Source organism: Labeo rohita, chromosome 16 (assembly GCF_022985175.1).
Source record: "Labeo rohita strain BAU-BD-2019 chromosome 16, IGBB_LRoh.1.0, whole genome shotgun sequence".
Lineage (NCBI taxonomy): Eukaryota > Metazoa > Chordata > Actinopteri > Cypriniformes > Cyprinidae > Labeo > Labeo rohita.
The window spans coordinates 9934699-9950340 of NC_066884.1; the positions used below are offsets into that span (position 1 = coordinate 9934699).

General features: G+C 37.3%; 1 protein-coding gene across 1 annotated transcript in view; it reads left to right on the forward strand.

Moving 5' to 3' along the window:
* Positions 1-15642, forward strand: part of stt3b (STT3 oligosaccharyltransferase complex catalytic subunit B) — a 58352-nt gene that overhangs the window by 26440 nt on the left and 16270 nt on the right. Inside the window, exons 3-7 of the mRNA XM_051131627.1 lie at positions 1578-1865; positions 3335-3400; positions 7935-8034; positions 14946-15044; positions 15192-15338. Of these exons, the coding sequence (XP_050987584.1) occupies positions 1578-1865; positions 3335-3400; positions 7935-8034; positions 14946-15044; positions 15192-15338 (700 nt within the window). The remainder of the gene's footprint in view (positions 1-1577; positions 1866-3334; positions 3401-7934; positions 8035-14945; positions 15045-15191; positions 15339-15642) is intronic.

Genomic DNA, 15642 nt, shown 5'->3' on the forward strand with positions numbered 1-15642 from the left:
ACAGCCTGCAGACGCCGCTCATCACATGAGAGATGAAAAAGAGGGTAGAAATGGGGAGGTAAAGAATGGGGTATTTCCTTTCTTGCTGCTGTTTGGAAGCTAAATTCGGCTTCGAAAATGAAAACTGTCAGCATTTACTCACCCTCATGCCGTTCCAAACTTGTATGACTTCCTGTGGAACACAAAAGGAGATATTTTGAAGAGCTGTTTTTAACAATACAGTGAAAGTTAATGGGGTCCAAGACATTGAGAGGAAAAAAACAATCATCTTTTACGTTTCACAAAAGAAACCAAGCCATGAAAACAATAATTTTGAGAATTAGCTATACCTAGTACACCTAAAAATGAAAATTTGCTGAATTTTCTTACCTGTCTACAAATAAGTTCAGCATTAAAGGGGTCATCAGATGCAAACTTCACTTTTACATGTTGTTGGCGTCACACCGACAGAGGCCGCTCCCACAGTAGTTGATTGACATGAACGTCTTACCTCAGATCAGCTGTAACGGTCCAACCTTCACTGTTTCGCTGCTGGAGGAGGGATGTAAGTTAGACGAATATTTCGGATTGAGCGATTGAGGTGTTGTGTTGCTGGATGTAATAATGAACATAGTGGTCGTCATTTACTCCCGACATCTGAACCGCTGAAGATACCATGAATTACGTTTGTTTGTGAATGGAATGCGCCTCCCGATCTACATATATCCGTCTATGTTCGCGCGAATCATTCGTGATCCAGCATCATTTACGGCAGAAGTGCGTGTAAGGGTTTTTTAAATGAATCTTTGCGATCACTTTTCCTAATAACATGCTAGTTAGCAAGTTTAGTGCCTAAATGCGGCTAAAGTAAACAGGCTCGTCACTCCACAAAGAGAACAGGGGGGCGGGGCGTGCAGAGCTCATTAACATTTAAAGCAACCTTGACCAGAACAGGATGATTTTTGCAGAACGGATTTTGGCAAGGTAAAAAAAGGTGTTATTTACACTACCATTTGAGAAATTTTAACAAAAGCATGTTATAGACTTTTCATTAAGACCCTACAGAATGATATCATCTTGTGGAAAATGGGCATCCGATGACCCCTTTAAAACACTTACCAATGGACCATCTCACCAGTGGATCCTCTGCAGTGAATGGGTGTAGGAGGCATATGGATTATTTGTGAATAATTGTGATGTTTTCATTAGCTGTTTGGACACTCATTCTGACGGCACCCATTCACTGCAGAGGAACCGTTGGTGCTGTAATGCTAAATTTCTCCAAATCTGTTCTGATAAAGAAAGAAACGCATCCACTCCTTAGCCTGAGGGTGATTGAGACATTTTTGGGTAAACTTTTTCTTTACGACTATTGATTATCAGACTCCTAAGGGTGTGCTTGAGCCAAACTTCTCATTATCTCTATTTCTTGGGGCCAATCAAATATTTAGGAATGTTTACACACTTTCTCTCAGATCCTGATTTTATTAGTTTTATTTCTCTCTCTCTTTTTCTCAAATTGCTGCAGGCAAACTTCTGGTTGATCAATTTTGCATTCGGTTAAACTAATAGCAACTTGCATATCTTGTCTTTTGCAGGTGTATCCTGGTCTAATGGTGACGGCGGGCCTGATCCACTACATACTGAATCTGCTTCACGTAACGGTGCACATACGTGATGTTTGCGTGTTTCTGGCCCCCGTTTTCAGCGGCCTGACCGCCATTTCTACCTTCCTGTTAACGCGGGAGCTGTGGAACCAGGGTGCCGGCCTGCTGGCGGCGTGTTTCATTGCCATTGTACCAGGCTACATTTCACGCTCCGTGGCCGGCTCGTTTGACAACGAGGGCATCGCCATTTTTGCCTTGCAGTTTACCTACTACTTATGGGTGAGTTAGATTCAAATTTCACAGTTTGTGTATAGTTATTAATCTTTGTTTGTTAGAACTATCAAATTTAATAATACAACTGTACAACTTGTGTGCCATATTCCAAGGCCATTTTATAGCCATTTATCATGTTACTGTTAATCATGAAATCTGTCTTCGCTCACTTCGATCTTTGATTAAATTAATTGATTGTTCACAAAACCATCTGAATTTGTTCATGAATCTGAATTATGGTTCTCCGTTTATTTGGGGTTTAATCTTATCAATGAATCACATAGTTTAGGTCACAAAATTGGTATGAATTATTAATAAATCTGAATAATCCAGTTCTTTGGTTCTTTTGAATCAAATCTTTTTTAATGAATCACTTGATAATGTTTACAAAACCCATCTGAATCATTTATTCGTGAATCTGAATTGTGGTTCTCTTGTGTATTTTGAGGAAAATCTTATCAATAAATCGCTTAATTTAGTTCACAAAATCGGTCTGAATCATTAGTTTATGAATCTAAATCATCTGGTTATCTGGTTATTTTGAATCATATCTTTTTAGTAAATCACTTGATTTAGATTTTCAGAAAAAAATGGTCTTAATCATTAGTTAATGAATCTAAATGATCCAGTTCTCTGGTTCTTTTGAGTCAGATCTTTATTAATGAATCACTTGATAATGTTTGCAAACCCAATTTTAAATCATTGGTTTATAAATCTGAATTATGGTTCTGTTTATTTTGAGTAAAATCTTATTAGTGAATGAATCACTTCTTATCACTTTTTAATGAATCACTTGATAATGTTTACAAAACCAATCTGAATCATTTGTTTACGAGTCTGAATGATCTGGTTCTCTGATTTGTTTGAGTCAGTTCTTTTCAGTGAATCATTTGAGTTGGGTCAGTAAATTTGGCTGAATCATTTGGTCATGAATCTGAATGTTCCAGTTTCAATTTCAATTCTGTGACAGTTACAGTGGTTCTCAAGTTAACAGTTTACTGGAAGAGAAAATTATCAGTGAATAACTTGCTCGTTCATAACAGTTATCATTTGACTTCAGAGGTCTTGGAATATTGCGCACAAGTCATACGGACTTCTTTTATGATGCCTATTGAGGCATCTGAAAAAACATTTCAGAAAGTCTTAGGCTGTCCCACACAGTTGAAATGATGAATTAACCTTGATAGACATTCATCACGTCTTTTCAGCTGAACGACGAGACAGCTGGAACGGATGCCGTGGCAGCATACTTTGTCTCTTTTGGCGCTGTGCTTTTTAGCCCATCTCTTCTCTCTGGAGCTTGCTGTCAGCTGAGACGCCAAGGACTTTGCTGTCAAGCTTGACTTAAACATTGAATTTCATTGGTCTCTTGCTTATCTCTGAGTGTTCCTCATCTTGGCTTTGTTTGAGGTGATTGTATCGGTCCCCTTGTTTGGGATTAGCAGAATTAACTTAAGTGTGTCCTCTCCACACAGGTGAAATCAGTGAAAACTGGCTCGGTCTTCTGGACCATCGGCTGCTGCCTCTCGTACTTTTACATGGTGAGTTGTTTTTTTTTTTTTTTTTTTAATTGGATTTTCTTTGGTGTTAGGTGGTTTATGGCATTTATTCTATTAATGGTACTTGGTAATACCATAGTAAATTACTTGGACAGCTTTTCCAGCCAGTGCTTACAGGAAATTACACCAGCATTCAAAAGTTTGGGTTTGGGGTTTATTTTTTTTGTTAAATAGAAGTCTCTTTTGCTCATTATGGCTGCATTTATTGCTACATTAAAAACAGTAATATTGTGCAATATTAATCAAATAGCTGGCATCAAAAGAGTAAATAAAAAAATTTAACAACAAAGCTACATTTTCAGTAGTCTTTAATGTGCTTATTTGGTGCTCAGACACATTTTTTATTATTAATATTGAAATAAGTGCTGCTTAATATTTGAGTGAAATCTTTTTTCAGGATTCTTTGAGTAGAAAGTTAAAATGAATAGCATTTATTTGAAATTATGGCTTTTGTTTTGCTTTTTTTTTTTACTTTCTAAATATGTTAAAAGTATTTGTATAAGAAGATGTGCTCACCTCAAACTTTTGAACGGTACTGTACAGGGTCGGAAATTAACAAGGGCTTGTGGCCCTTGAACAAAATGAACAAAAATGCCCCATAAATTCAAGACAAAGGGGCAAAAAATGCCCCTGCACAATTAAACAGCATATTACAGCTGTCGCAATTAAAATGAAATGTGAAAATGAATGAAAAGTGGAATTGCATTTAAATTAGCTGATTTCGCTCACACTGCACCAGATTTCTTTTTACACACTGTTTTGTGCAGCGTTGAGCCTTGTAACCAATCAAATGCGTTTCTGTTGAGCTTAGGACTGATTTAGCCAATCAGAGGCGTCTTAGATTAGTCAGTGCTGAAAGCTTTTGTTGAGCGTGTACGCTGGCGAATTTCCTTATCGTGAACAAGATACGATGCAGATACGATTTAGATAAAAGATTTATTTTGTAGCTTGCATGATTATAGTGGGAGTTTTTGCATAACATGCCTAAAATGAAATAAAGTGTTTTATATAGTTTTCTATATTGATATTAATAATCATTATTAAAATATAAAGAACAGTAGTCTACAGTAATGATTCTTGACAAGTTTAAAAATAGTAATTAAAGTATTTGACATTAAAGACCGCAGTAAAATGGTTTTTATAGTAATGAAGTGATTATAAAAATGGCCGTCATTAATACAAAAAATACCCCTGAAAATCAATTCCAGTGAGCAAATACTGCCCCTTAATGGAAAAGTTCATTTCTGGCCCTGCAGTGTATAACGTGACCAAAGTAGTCCAATTTGGTATTAAGTGAGTTGTGAGTTGATGGCTAAATCAGTCAAAATGAGTTACAAACAAACCCATCAGTCTAAAACGGCTCATTTACCTACTGAATCAATTGCACGCTTTGGAAATAACATTTGATTCACTCAATGAGCCGCAAGTCATTACTTGGTCTTATCGGATGATTCATAAACTTTGTTTTACGTAAGGCTCATGAGACGTAAAAGTGTGATTGCTATGAAATATTGTCGCGTAATATAAAATTAAGGATCCGTGATCATTAAGTGGAATCGTGAGCATTAAATTCTTATGATTTCTGCCCATAGTGTTGGGTGTTCCAGCGCTTGTTGCACGTCTCTCTTACGCTTTTTCAACCCATTAATGTGATATGTAAAATAAATGAGAAAGCAAACAGCACCATCCATCATGCCACCCTGGTGGGTGCCACGCGCCAGTCGCTTATGAATATCAGCCATTTCTGAAACTTGAGATTCTTCCCCTGGAGGAAGGCAGCGCTCATTAATAATGAAAGCCTACAGCCCTGCCCAGCCCCCAATAGTCTCTGACTTTCCAAATGTGTTTATAAACACAAATGACACCAGTGCAATCTGAGCCATCTGCTTCATCGAGACATTGGGGTCCAGTACAGTCCGATATGGCCCAGAGGCACAACCGGGGGGCATGAGTTGAGAGATACACTCTTGAACAGGACATCCTAAGTGACCTAGAAAAGTGCAGAGGTTCCAAAGGCTGAGTGCGCTAATGGAGTTTTCTGGTAAATGTGGTGTATCATAAGGGTGAGAGCCAGCAGAGACCTGGGCGATATCATATAACTTGGTCAAGACACACCTTTAGCGTGTGGTTATTCAAAACAGTGATATATTGCGTATGTTTTTGCTAAAAGGAGAGAGGGAGAGCTTTCAGCCATGCAACAGTCATGTACACACTGCAGTTTTTATGAAGCATCAGATAACTATGCAAATCCATTGATATAAATGGGATTAGTGCACTGTCAAGATGAGAGGGAAACCACAACTGTCTACAGTACAGTTTGCTGTATTTCTGCCTTATTTACATTTAGAAAAGCTCTTTCCATGCCATAAATGAGCTTGACACATTCTTTCCTGACAAACGTTGTCAAAGTGTGTAGGCGAATGACAGCAGTTATAGGACACAACATGAAGTCAGAATATTTATTTAAATATATTAATTCAATCAGAGGTGAGTGAAAGCTAACAATTTATTAGCCTGCGGCAAATGACAGATATTTAATTGCTTAGCGCAAAATTTAGTCAGTGCTGTTTTCTAAGCTTGTGATAATTTGTAGTGCTGGGTAAAAATATAGATTTACGAAACAATATTGATTCTTAAATCCCAAGAATTGATTAGTCTAGCCTGTTTTTATTTAATGGATGGAATATTGTAGCGCACATCTCATCCAATAAATCGCAATAAGCTTTGTGTTTTGTAGCTTTTGATATGAAACAGTCTCAGATTTAAAATTCTGTGCATTTCTTTACAATATTCAAACGATTACTGTTTTGATGCCATTTAATGTTGAGTGACAGATCGTTATAGCGTCTCAGTTCAAGAGGCACCAGTTTCAGCATGTACAAATAAACATAAATTAATGTTCTGAAATTACAGAATTTCTTACTGAAATCCGTATTTTATCTCATGTAATTGCTCAGTGTTTCAACTATGCAAAACATCAATATAACAGCTTGCAAATGTCACATAACATCACATTTACCTCAGAAAAAAACTTGTTCGGTGACCATTAACTTGTTAGTCAGCTAGAAGAATGAACTGTAGAGAGGAGCGTTTTGCTAAATACATGCACCATGTAACATTCATTATCAGTTTTAGGAATCCACGATATTATCAGACCGATATCGGAAACAGCAGATTAAAAACATGAGTATGATTTGATTTAAGGTCAGAAGCAATAGCTTACATGAATAAAAAAAAAAAGTCACAAACATGACACTTGTAAATTAAATAATTATATATTTACTGATTTATCAATTGATGTGTAATATGTTGCATTTTTAAACAAATTATGAGCTCTGAAATTTTTTTAGAATTTTTACAACTCTTTTGCTTTGGACCATTTACAAATGTTAATCTTAAAATAAAATGTTACGGTTGCCACTGCATTTTTCTGGAAAAAAGCGATTGATATACACTACTGCTCAAAAGTTTGGGACCAGTAAGTATTGTACGTTGTTGTTTTTTTTTGTTTTTGTTTTTTTTTTGAAGAATTCTCTTATGCTCATTAATTAATTGTGAAAATACAGAAAAAAACAGTAATATTGCAAAATGTTTGAACATCCTTTGAACATCAGTGTATAGTTTATAGTTATTTTCAAAGCTTCAATGTATTTTAATTATAAACGTTCATTTATTTAATTATTGTTTATTTAATTCCAACAAATACATTCTTATTAAAAACGAACCAAAATTAAAAGTAATTTGCTTATAATTTCGATACAGGAGAGACTTGGTGTTGTCTCCAAACAATAGGAAATAAATTGGTATCGGCTATTGACTATCAGCCAAAATGAGCTGAAAAATATCAGCATATCTGATATAAGAAAAATCCAAAATCGTGCATCCCTAATAATTTTTACTGTTCTTCAGTATTTAATTCATATGAATATGACAGCCACCAATTTAAATGTGTATATTTCAAAAACAAATCGGAGTAGAAAGATAATTATGTAATTGCACATTTATTATTATAAAAACTTCATTGACTGTAATTCAAGTGTTTGTATACAAATCAGTTAATTTTACCTTTCAGTATTATAGTAATGTAATACCCACTGACTCTCATTTATATTTTACACCATTACTTAGTCTTTTTTTAGGTTTCCTTTTCATGTGCTGTACCTGATATATATCCAAAATAATCAATATCAAATTGAATCGAATCAAATCTTGAAATTTGTCAAAACTCAGTCCTATTAGCTACTTACCTTAGAATCAAGTCGTGTCACCTTGTTTTATATAGCGCTTTTAACAGTACAGATTGTCAAAGCAGCTTTACAGTATTAAATAGGAAAATAGCGTGTCAACAATGCAAAAAGACAACATTAAACACTCAATTCTCGGTTAAAGGCAGTTCATCATTGAATTCCAGTTCAGAATATCGATTCCTTACATGAGAATCCTGATACAGTACAGTGAGGCAAAATATTGCAGTATTTTGCTGTGTTTTTTGTGTGTAACGTGTTTTGTGATGCAGGTGTCTGCGTGGGGAGGATATGTCTTCATCATCAACCTGATTCCTCTCCATGTTTTTGTGCTGCTCCTTATGCAGCGCTTCAGCAGGAGGCTGTACATCGGTGAGTCACCTGTGTTGTGTGTACGTTTATGTGAGCGTCTCTGTTTTTTTATTTATTTTTTATTTTTTGTATGAAGTACACACATCATCGCCCACACAATCATGTAGTGCTTGTTCTCCTGTACAATAATGAAGCGTGAACCTGCTCTTCCCCAGTTGCTTTTTTTGATTTGGACACACAGAGATGCTTGCGCAGTCATGGACGCTAAGTGCTCGACAGCACGAGTCTCTCTCTCTACATTGACAGCAACATTTAAAGTTGACGTTGATGTTTAATGACACATTTTTTTCCGCCCACTTCACTCTTGCCTTTCACAGCCAATCACATGAGCAGCGCTGATCTAAGGATACATGGATCTTCGTGTCGCAAAAAAAGCCTTTGAATTCAGACACGCAGTCTTAAATGCCATAACAACATGCTAACTGTGTCAATTACAACCGCTGATAGCAGGAATAAGCTTTCTGCAAAGCAAAAAAGACAGCAGTTATTTTCCTGCAAGTGCAAAGAGTAATTTTCAAAGTACTTTTATTCGCCTTGATGGGTTACGCCAATTTTTTAGGTAGATGAATAATTAAAAGTGTTTTTGTGAAGCTCCTGAGTGAGCACTTTGATATAAAAATGGGGCCTTGTGCCACTGGGCTAATTTAGTTTAAATCTTTATTAGCCCCTCCCATTCTGCCGCAGCTGCTCTGTGCAAAATGCGCCACTGATGGATGCTGGATATCAGCTCAGTTCGTTTCCATTCTGGAAAGTTCTTGCACTTGCCGCAGGTCCCACTACACATTTGCCATGGCCCGACTCCATGTGGAGTATCACTGCCACCTCTCCTAATAGATCATAGTGATTAGATTAAGTAGCACCGCTCTTGGTTTATGGGGCTGGGGCTTGGACAAAGAACAGCGGTCATGTTCAGAGATGGATAGAGAGTTGCGCGAAACCAGTGGGAACTGGATATTACATTTCTGTTTCACCTTCTTGTCTCCTTCTAGAGTGGCGTCTGCTTTGGTAGCCTCAGATATCAGTTAACAGTCTGTTTAGTGATTGTTTAGTGTGTATCTAGCACACAAAAATGGCTTGAACTGTCTGGAAATGGCGAAACTGACTGGCTAGTACTTAGAAGAAATTAAGCTGGTTTACCAGCAGCCAGTTTACTCTGGTCTACGATGTCACATGGTCCTACAGAAATCAGTATAATATGCTAAATTGGTGCTCAAGAAACATTTCTTGAATATCAATGTATAAAACAGTTCGACACAACCACATTAAAATGATACATCCATTTACTCAGTTTTTAATCCCCAAGAAACCTAAACAGTCTTCACTACCAAGCTGTTTTGATTTACTAAGTAGTATGATGTCGTACTTTTCAGGCCCTGCCTGCAGCCGCTGACAGACTGTCCATATTAGCATATTTCTGCCCTCAGCCATTTGTGCACTGTCTGCCATTTTCTCTGCGCTTGAGCAGCTGTAAGCGACAACAATGTCTCGTAAGCAATGCAGGTGTTTTGTATTTGGATGTAAAAGTGAACTTAAGAGTCTTTGTTTTTTCCCGACATGAGAGGCAATGAGAATGCAGTGGATTAGTTTTGTTTTTGATGGTAAAGCGCCATTCAGTTAGGGCTGGGTGATCATATAAAAAAGATATCTCGATATTGTCAATTTTTACGATCTCTGGTATACATCTCTATGTTTGCATTTGCTGTTAAATAATAATAAACATAATTTTATTTTGCCCCCATTAAAAAAATAACAACAAAAACGCTTTAGATAGGACAGCTATTGTTACAAAGTAAATACAAAATGTGTAGTGCAAATTTACTGCTTTTTATTAAATGAGCGCTTTTGTAACCGTTTGTAACTCAACTTTTTTTTTACTGCATGCAATTCACAATTTACACTGTGTAACTGAGGGAAATAAATAAACTGGGATAAATTTTTAGCTAAGAACACAAGTCTGTCAAATGTCTCTGGTTTAAGAGAAGATATCTGGCAACTCTTGATATCTGGCAACCGCACTCATGAATGCTTGCTTGGTAGTCGATATTCATGATATTTTCATATTTTACATAGTAGTCAAAATTATTGCGATATTATCACTAATATTTGATATATCGCCCAACCCTACACCCAATACACAAAAAACGGAAGAGAGGGGCAGGGTGAGCAGTAGCTCATTATCATTTAAAGAGATATGCGCTGAAACAATTATTATTTTTTTTGACAAGGTAGGGCTGGTAGGGCTGGAAACTTTACCAAATGTTATATTTAGACATTTTGTCAATTTGCCAATGATAGCAGTAAAGAGAAAACAACGATCCATCTGCATATCAGCACACGTGATTTACCGCTCACGTGTGACGCGCTCCTATCGCCAGGCGCCATTCACACAGATGCGCTTTTGTGTTGACAAAGATGCGACGTGGGCAGTGGAATTGGAAAAACATGCAAGAAGGTCGGAGTGAACTTTTAACTTGAGTGGTGCGTTTTCAGAATACCGTTTCATACATTAGACGCTGGAAGAGACACAAGTGCAACGCAGTCAAATGGGTTAGTAAAGAAAAAAATACTTGAATCATGTTGTAGTTACATTTTTAGGTGGACTAGCTAAAAATGGGGGAAAAAAAAAAGAGAGAAACGATCAAACGTTCTAAAAAAAAAAAAAAAATCAAGATTTAAATTTTTTGCCATATCACTCAGCCATATGACAAGGTAAAAAGGTGCTGTTAAAACAACGATTGAGAAATTTTATCCAAAATATGTTGTGGATATTTTACGAAGACCCTAAAGAATACCAACTTGTGGAGAATCAGCATCTGATGTCCCCTTTAAGATAAACTTGTCCCTCAATGTCATGTAATGCATCCAATCTAGTTTTTTTTTTACCCGGTCTGATAATCTCTTTCTGTCTAATTGGGTGATTCTTGGCCAGAATAAGCTGATGTAGAATAGATTTTAGTCAGATACTATGGATCTGTAAGAACGGCTTTCATGCTGCAGAACTGCAGGAAGTAATGCACGTATCAGGAACTTCAGAAGTAGTCCAACTTGTCAGCATAGTTCTGAAGTTCTTGAAACTCGCATTGACGACATCCAGAGAGATTTGGAGTTGTCAAAATACTCTTTGTTCCTTCTATTGTCTCAGATTCGCATGTCGCCTTTCCATCCCTCATGTTAACAACATAAAACCAACAAAGTATCCAAAGAGTAACAAAAGCACAGCTTCAATCCTGGCGTCTTCCATCGGTATCCTTTGTTGTTGCTGCTATTGTGTGGTGCACTGAAATGACACGACTAGATTGCGTCACCACAGGGTTCCCATTGTAGGTGCCAATGCAAAAGGAAAAGTTCTTTTAAAGCGTGTAGTTCCACTTCCGACAGTCACTCTTGGGAAGTACCAGAGCTAGATGTTCAAAAAGCCACTTTTGTGACTCCCGGCCTTGTATATTTCGTCACCGCTTAAATGAACTCTTTTAATCGCTGCTCTTTACCATCTCCTTTGGAGAGTTCCTTTCACAAACAGCCCAGCAGCTGTCCACGGATGAGAAAATGTCAAGTGTGTTTTCGTGTCTGAAGGGCTACGTGTGTATTGTCTTATTAGAGCGTCCCATTTTAGAGTCAAGATGGCCCGGTTTGGCCTTTAATTGATGCTTCTCAAAGGCTGACAGCTCATCCGGTTGCTCTGTCATAAGCGGATTCGGTTTCCTCTACTGCGCAGCTGTATCGCCGTCTCTCATGTACACACGCTCGCACCAGTGTGTTTTGGACCTCTCTTTTGACAGGCTGTCAACACCTGTCTCTCAGGTAGGGGTCCACTTCACGGATCTGTCAGTCAAGTATCGCACGGGTGACAGACTGTTATGCTTGTCATTCTTCTAGGAATGACTGCTTTCCATCACTGGCGTATCAATGTTTTCCCTCCATTTTGTTTTATTGTGCAGTATTTGTCATTTTTGGCAAATAATAAAAGACAGGTAGAAAACGTATGATATCTGACATATGTATATTGTGTTCTAAAATAGCTTATTTGTTGTGTTATACAACCTTTTCCTTTCTAAGGGTTTGTTTCTTGATCCAAAATAACATACTGTGCATCTTCGAGTAGAATTTTTGTCTTGTTGTGGTGTTCGACTCTTTCACTCAACTGCTCTTGTATTGCTGGGAACGGAGCCCAGATTAGACCGCATTCAGGGACATCCGAGGCCCCTCGTCTCCCTTCATAACCCCGTTCTGCTTCAGGCAGACCCACATACCCACTGCTGCCATTGGACAAATGTAAATCCAGAACGAAACTGAAGTGAACTCAATAGCTTCGTGTCAGTTAGACTTTGCAAATTGTGGTGGTGCTTTAAAGAGACCTTTTTCATTCATTTACTTAGCAGGCTCTTTTATTCACAGCAATTTGCAAATGGGGAGAAATGCACAGGCAATTAATCATAAGAACTAACAATATTGTGAGTGCCTCAATGCAGGTTTTGAAACATTTGCAGCAGGAGGGTGCAAAGTGGTACAGAACAGTGGAAATATTTATGGGAAACTTTTTTTTAGTGATTCTTTTATGAATAGTATGTTTAAAACAGCATTTATTTAAATAGAAATCTATTTTTAAACATTGTAATTATCTTTTACTGTCTCCTTGGAGACATTTAATACACCCTTGCTAAATGTTTTTTTTTTTTCCCAAAAGGAAAAAAAAGTCTTACCGTTTTGAATGGTGTATTTACATTTCTACATTTCTACATTTCTACAGCAGATGATTTTTTTTTTTAATTGTATGTGACTTATAATAGAGGATTATAAGCAGGTCATCACAGAGATGAGGGATAGTTCACTCAGATTAACCCTGATTTACTTGACCTCAAGTTGTTTCAGACCTGCATAACTTCCGTGGGACACAAAAAAAGATATTTTGAGGAATTGTGCTGCTCGCACAATAAAAGCTGTATTCCTAGTCTGCTGAAGTCATATGATAGCTTTATATGCAGAACAAACAAAGATTTAAAGGGATAGTTCACCTGAAAAAGCAAATTCTGTTATTAATTACTCTCATGTCGTTCCAAAAAACGATTTTTCTGGCCGACTAGTAGTAGTTCATTTTAAGGATTAGTCGACAGTCGCTAGTTTAATAAGCCATATACAATAAATCATAATAATGAGCCGTTAATTGCCTACATAGCCTAATAAGCGCTCAAGCACGCGCGAAGAAAGCTTGCCACAATGCACCGGCAGATATAATAATTATGAATATTTTAGGGAAAAACCACAAGTTTCAATTTATTGATAAACTAGTGTTTTCTTTGTTTTTGGTTTAAGAGATGAAGTCAGCAACACCAATTTTTCATCTTCACAGTAGTGGATGCGCCTACATGTTTCATACAGATTATATAATCAGAGAATATTTTTCTATTTAAATTGGTTTATTTAAAAGTAGACATTTCACTCTCTATAGATAGCCTATATTTTTAACGTCTGTAAGACAAGTATACACTGAGTTTCAAAGTTTCGTGCTTAAGTTCGCAGAGACCCGAGAAGGCAGAAAGTGCATTCTGTTTGCTTTTATTATTTTACAAAAGCGCAATGTTTTGGGTTTTTTTTTTGAGTGCACACAAATCAACGCAGTCTTTAGAGATTTGCAAGATGCATTACTTTTATCTATATGACTAAAAATGACGGAGTATTTTAAGTGCAAGTGACCGCACCGGCGCCCCCATCTGTCATGCAGTAAGTGTGCTACTCTTCAGCTTCCACACTCTGTACAGACACTTTAATAGCACAGATTTTTCTAGATTAACATTAAATGGAGCTGCCATGTAAAGGTGCTACTGCTTAGATATTTTAGATGACAGCCATATTTGAGGTCGATGAATGATAGGTGAGAGTTTGGATGTCCTGCCAGATGTGCTATATTACCACATAGAACAGCTGTTAACAATCTGTCCGTCACAGACTGCATGACTTCGCCACTTCCTGTGGATTTTTTGTTTCTGTGACTAAGCGACTAATAAAATTTTGGTCGACCAAGCCTCTTCTTGTCGACTAACGGTTAGTCAATTATTATGGGGCAGCCCTACTTTGTTCATCTTCAGAACACAAATTAAGATATTTTTTATGAAATCTGAGCACTTTCTGACCCTGCATGGACACCAATGTAACTACCACTTTTGCAACCATCACTTTCAAAGGCTAGAAAGGTACATCGTGGTACTCTCATGAACACACGTTAAAGACTGACATGAAAGAGAATAAATTGTTAAATAAAGTTGTTTTTGTTTTCTTTGTGCATAAAAAGTATTCTCATAGCTTCATAAAATTAAGGTTGAACCACTGATGTCACATGGATATTTTAAACGATTTCCTTACTACCTTTCTGGGCTTTGAACGTGGTAGTTGCATTGCTGTCTGTACAGGGTAAGAAAGCACGTAGATTTCATCAAAAATATCTTAATTTGTGTTTCGAAGATGAACGAAGGTCGGGTTTGGAATGACATGAGGGCGAGTAATTAATGACACAATTAACATTTTTGGGTGATCTGTACCTTTAATAAAAAAATTTAAATAAAGTGCAGAAGTTATAGACCACTTTCAGGATACTTTTAAGGTGTTTTTGTGTACTTTTTTTGATGTGTGAAAGTCTGTCAGCATTCACTGTAATTCTGTGGAAGACTACCACTAGGACATATTCTTCAGAATTACTCTTTTTGTGTTCCACTGAAGTCAGACAAGGTTGAACGTAATTGTGGTGAGTCAGTATAGACCGTATTTTGGGTGAACCGTCCTTTTAAGTGCTCACATAAGAGCCCTTTTTTGAGACACTATCGCAGTGACCATGTAGGGGCATTGAGTTTGATAGTTCTGGTAAGCATCTTTGCTTCAGATAAATCTCAGTTTTTTTTTCTTGTTTCTCTTTATCTCAGCCTACAGCACCTTTTATATAGTGGGGTTGGTGCTGTCCATGCAGATCCCTTTTGTTGGCTTCCAGCCCATCAGGACGAGCGAGCACATGGCTGCTGCAGGTAAGACTGGTTTGTCTGTATTCTGTTGCTCAGGCCGTGAGAGTGATGATTGATTTACATGATTTAGCACCAGGAATTCAGGACCGTTGGGGAAAGTGTTTGAAAAATTTGAGTATGTGGATTAATGTTGCATTTGTGTTTTTGCAGGTGTATTTGCATTGCTTCAGGCTTACGCCTTTCTGCAGTATCTGAAGGACAGACTGACCAGGCAGGAGTTCCAGACATTGTTCTTTCTGGGCGTTTCTCTGGCAGCGGGGGTGGTTTTCCTTACGGTTATTTACCTGACTTACACAGGTAAGTGCAAAAAGACAAGAGTTAAACAAATACTACTTTCTTTTTGTGCCAAAAAGTCAGACTTGGTATAAAGAAGCCTTTGATTGAACCTCGATTAGTCAGAGTGGGATAAACTGTTCCACTTTTTACTAAAGGTGTCCTCTAGACAAGGACAAGTGAGTGAGGTAAAAATGAATGTTATTTATAAATTATTTTTCTTGTTTGCTTTTGTTTGAAATTACAAGAAGGCACTTATAACATGACAACATGCATTTTGACATTTTAGAGACAGAATAGAGACAGCTTGTCCCACATGCGCTGGGTC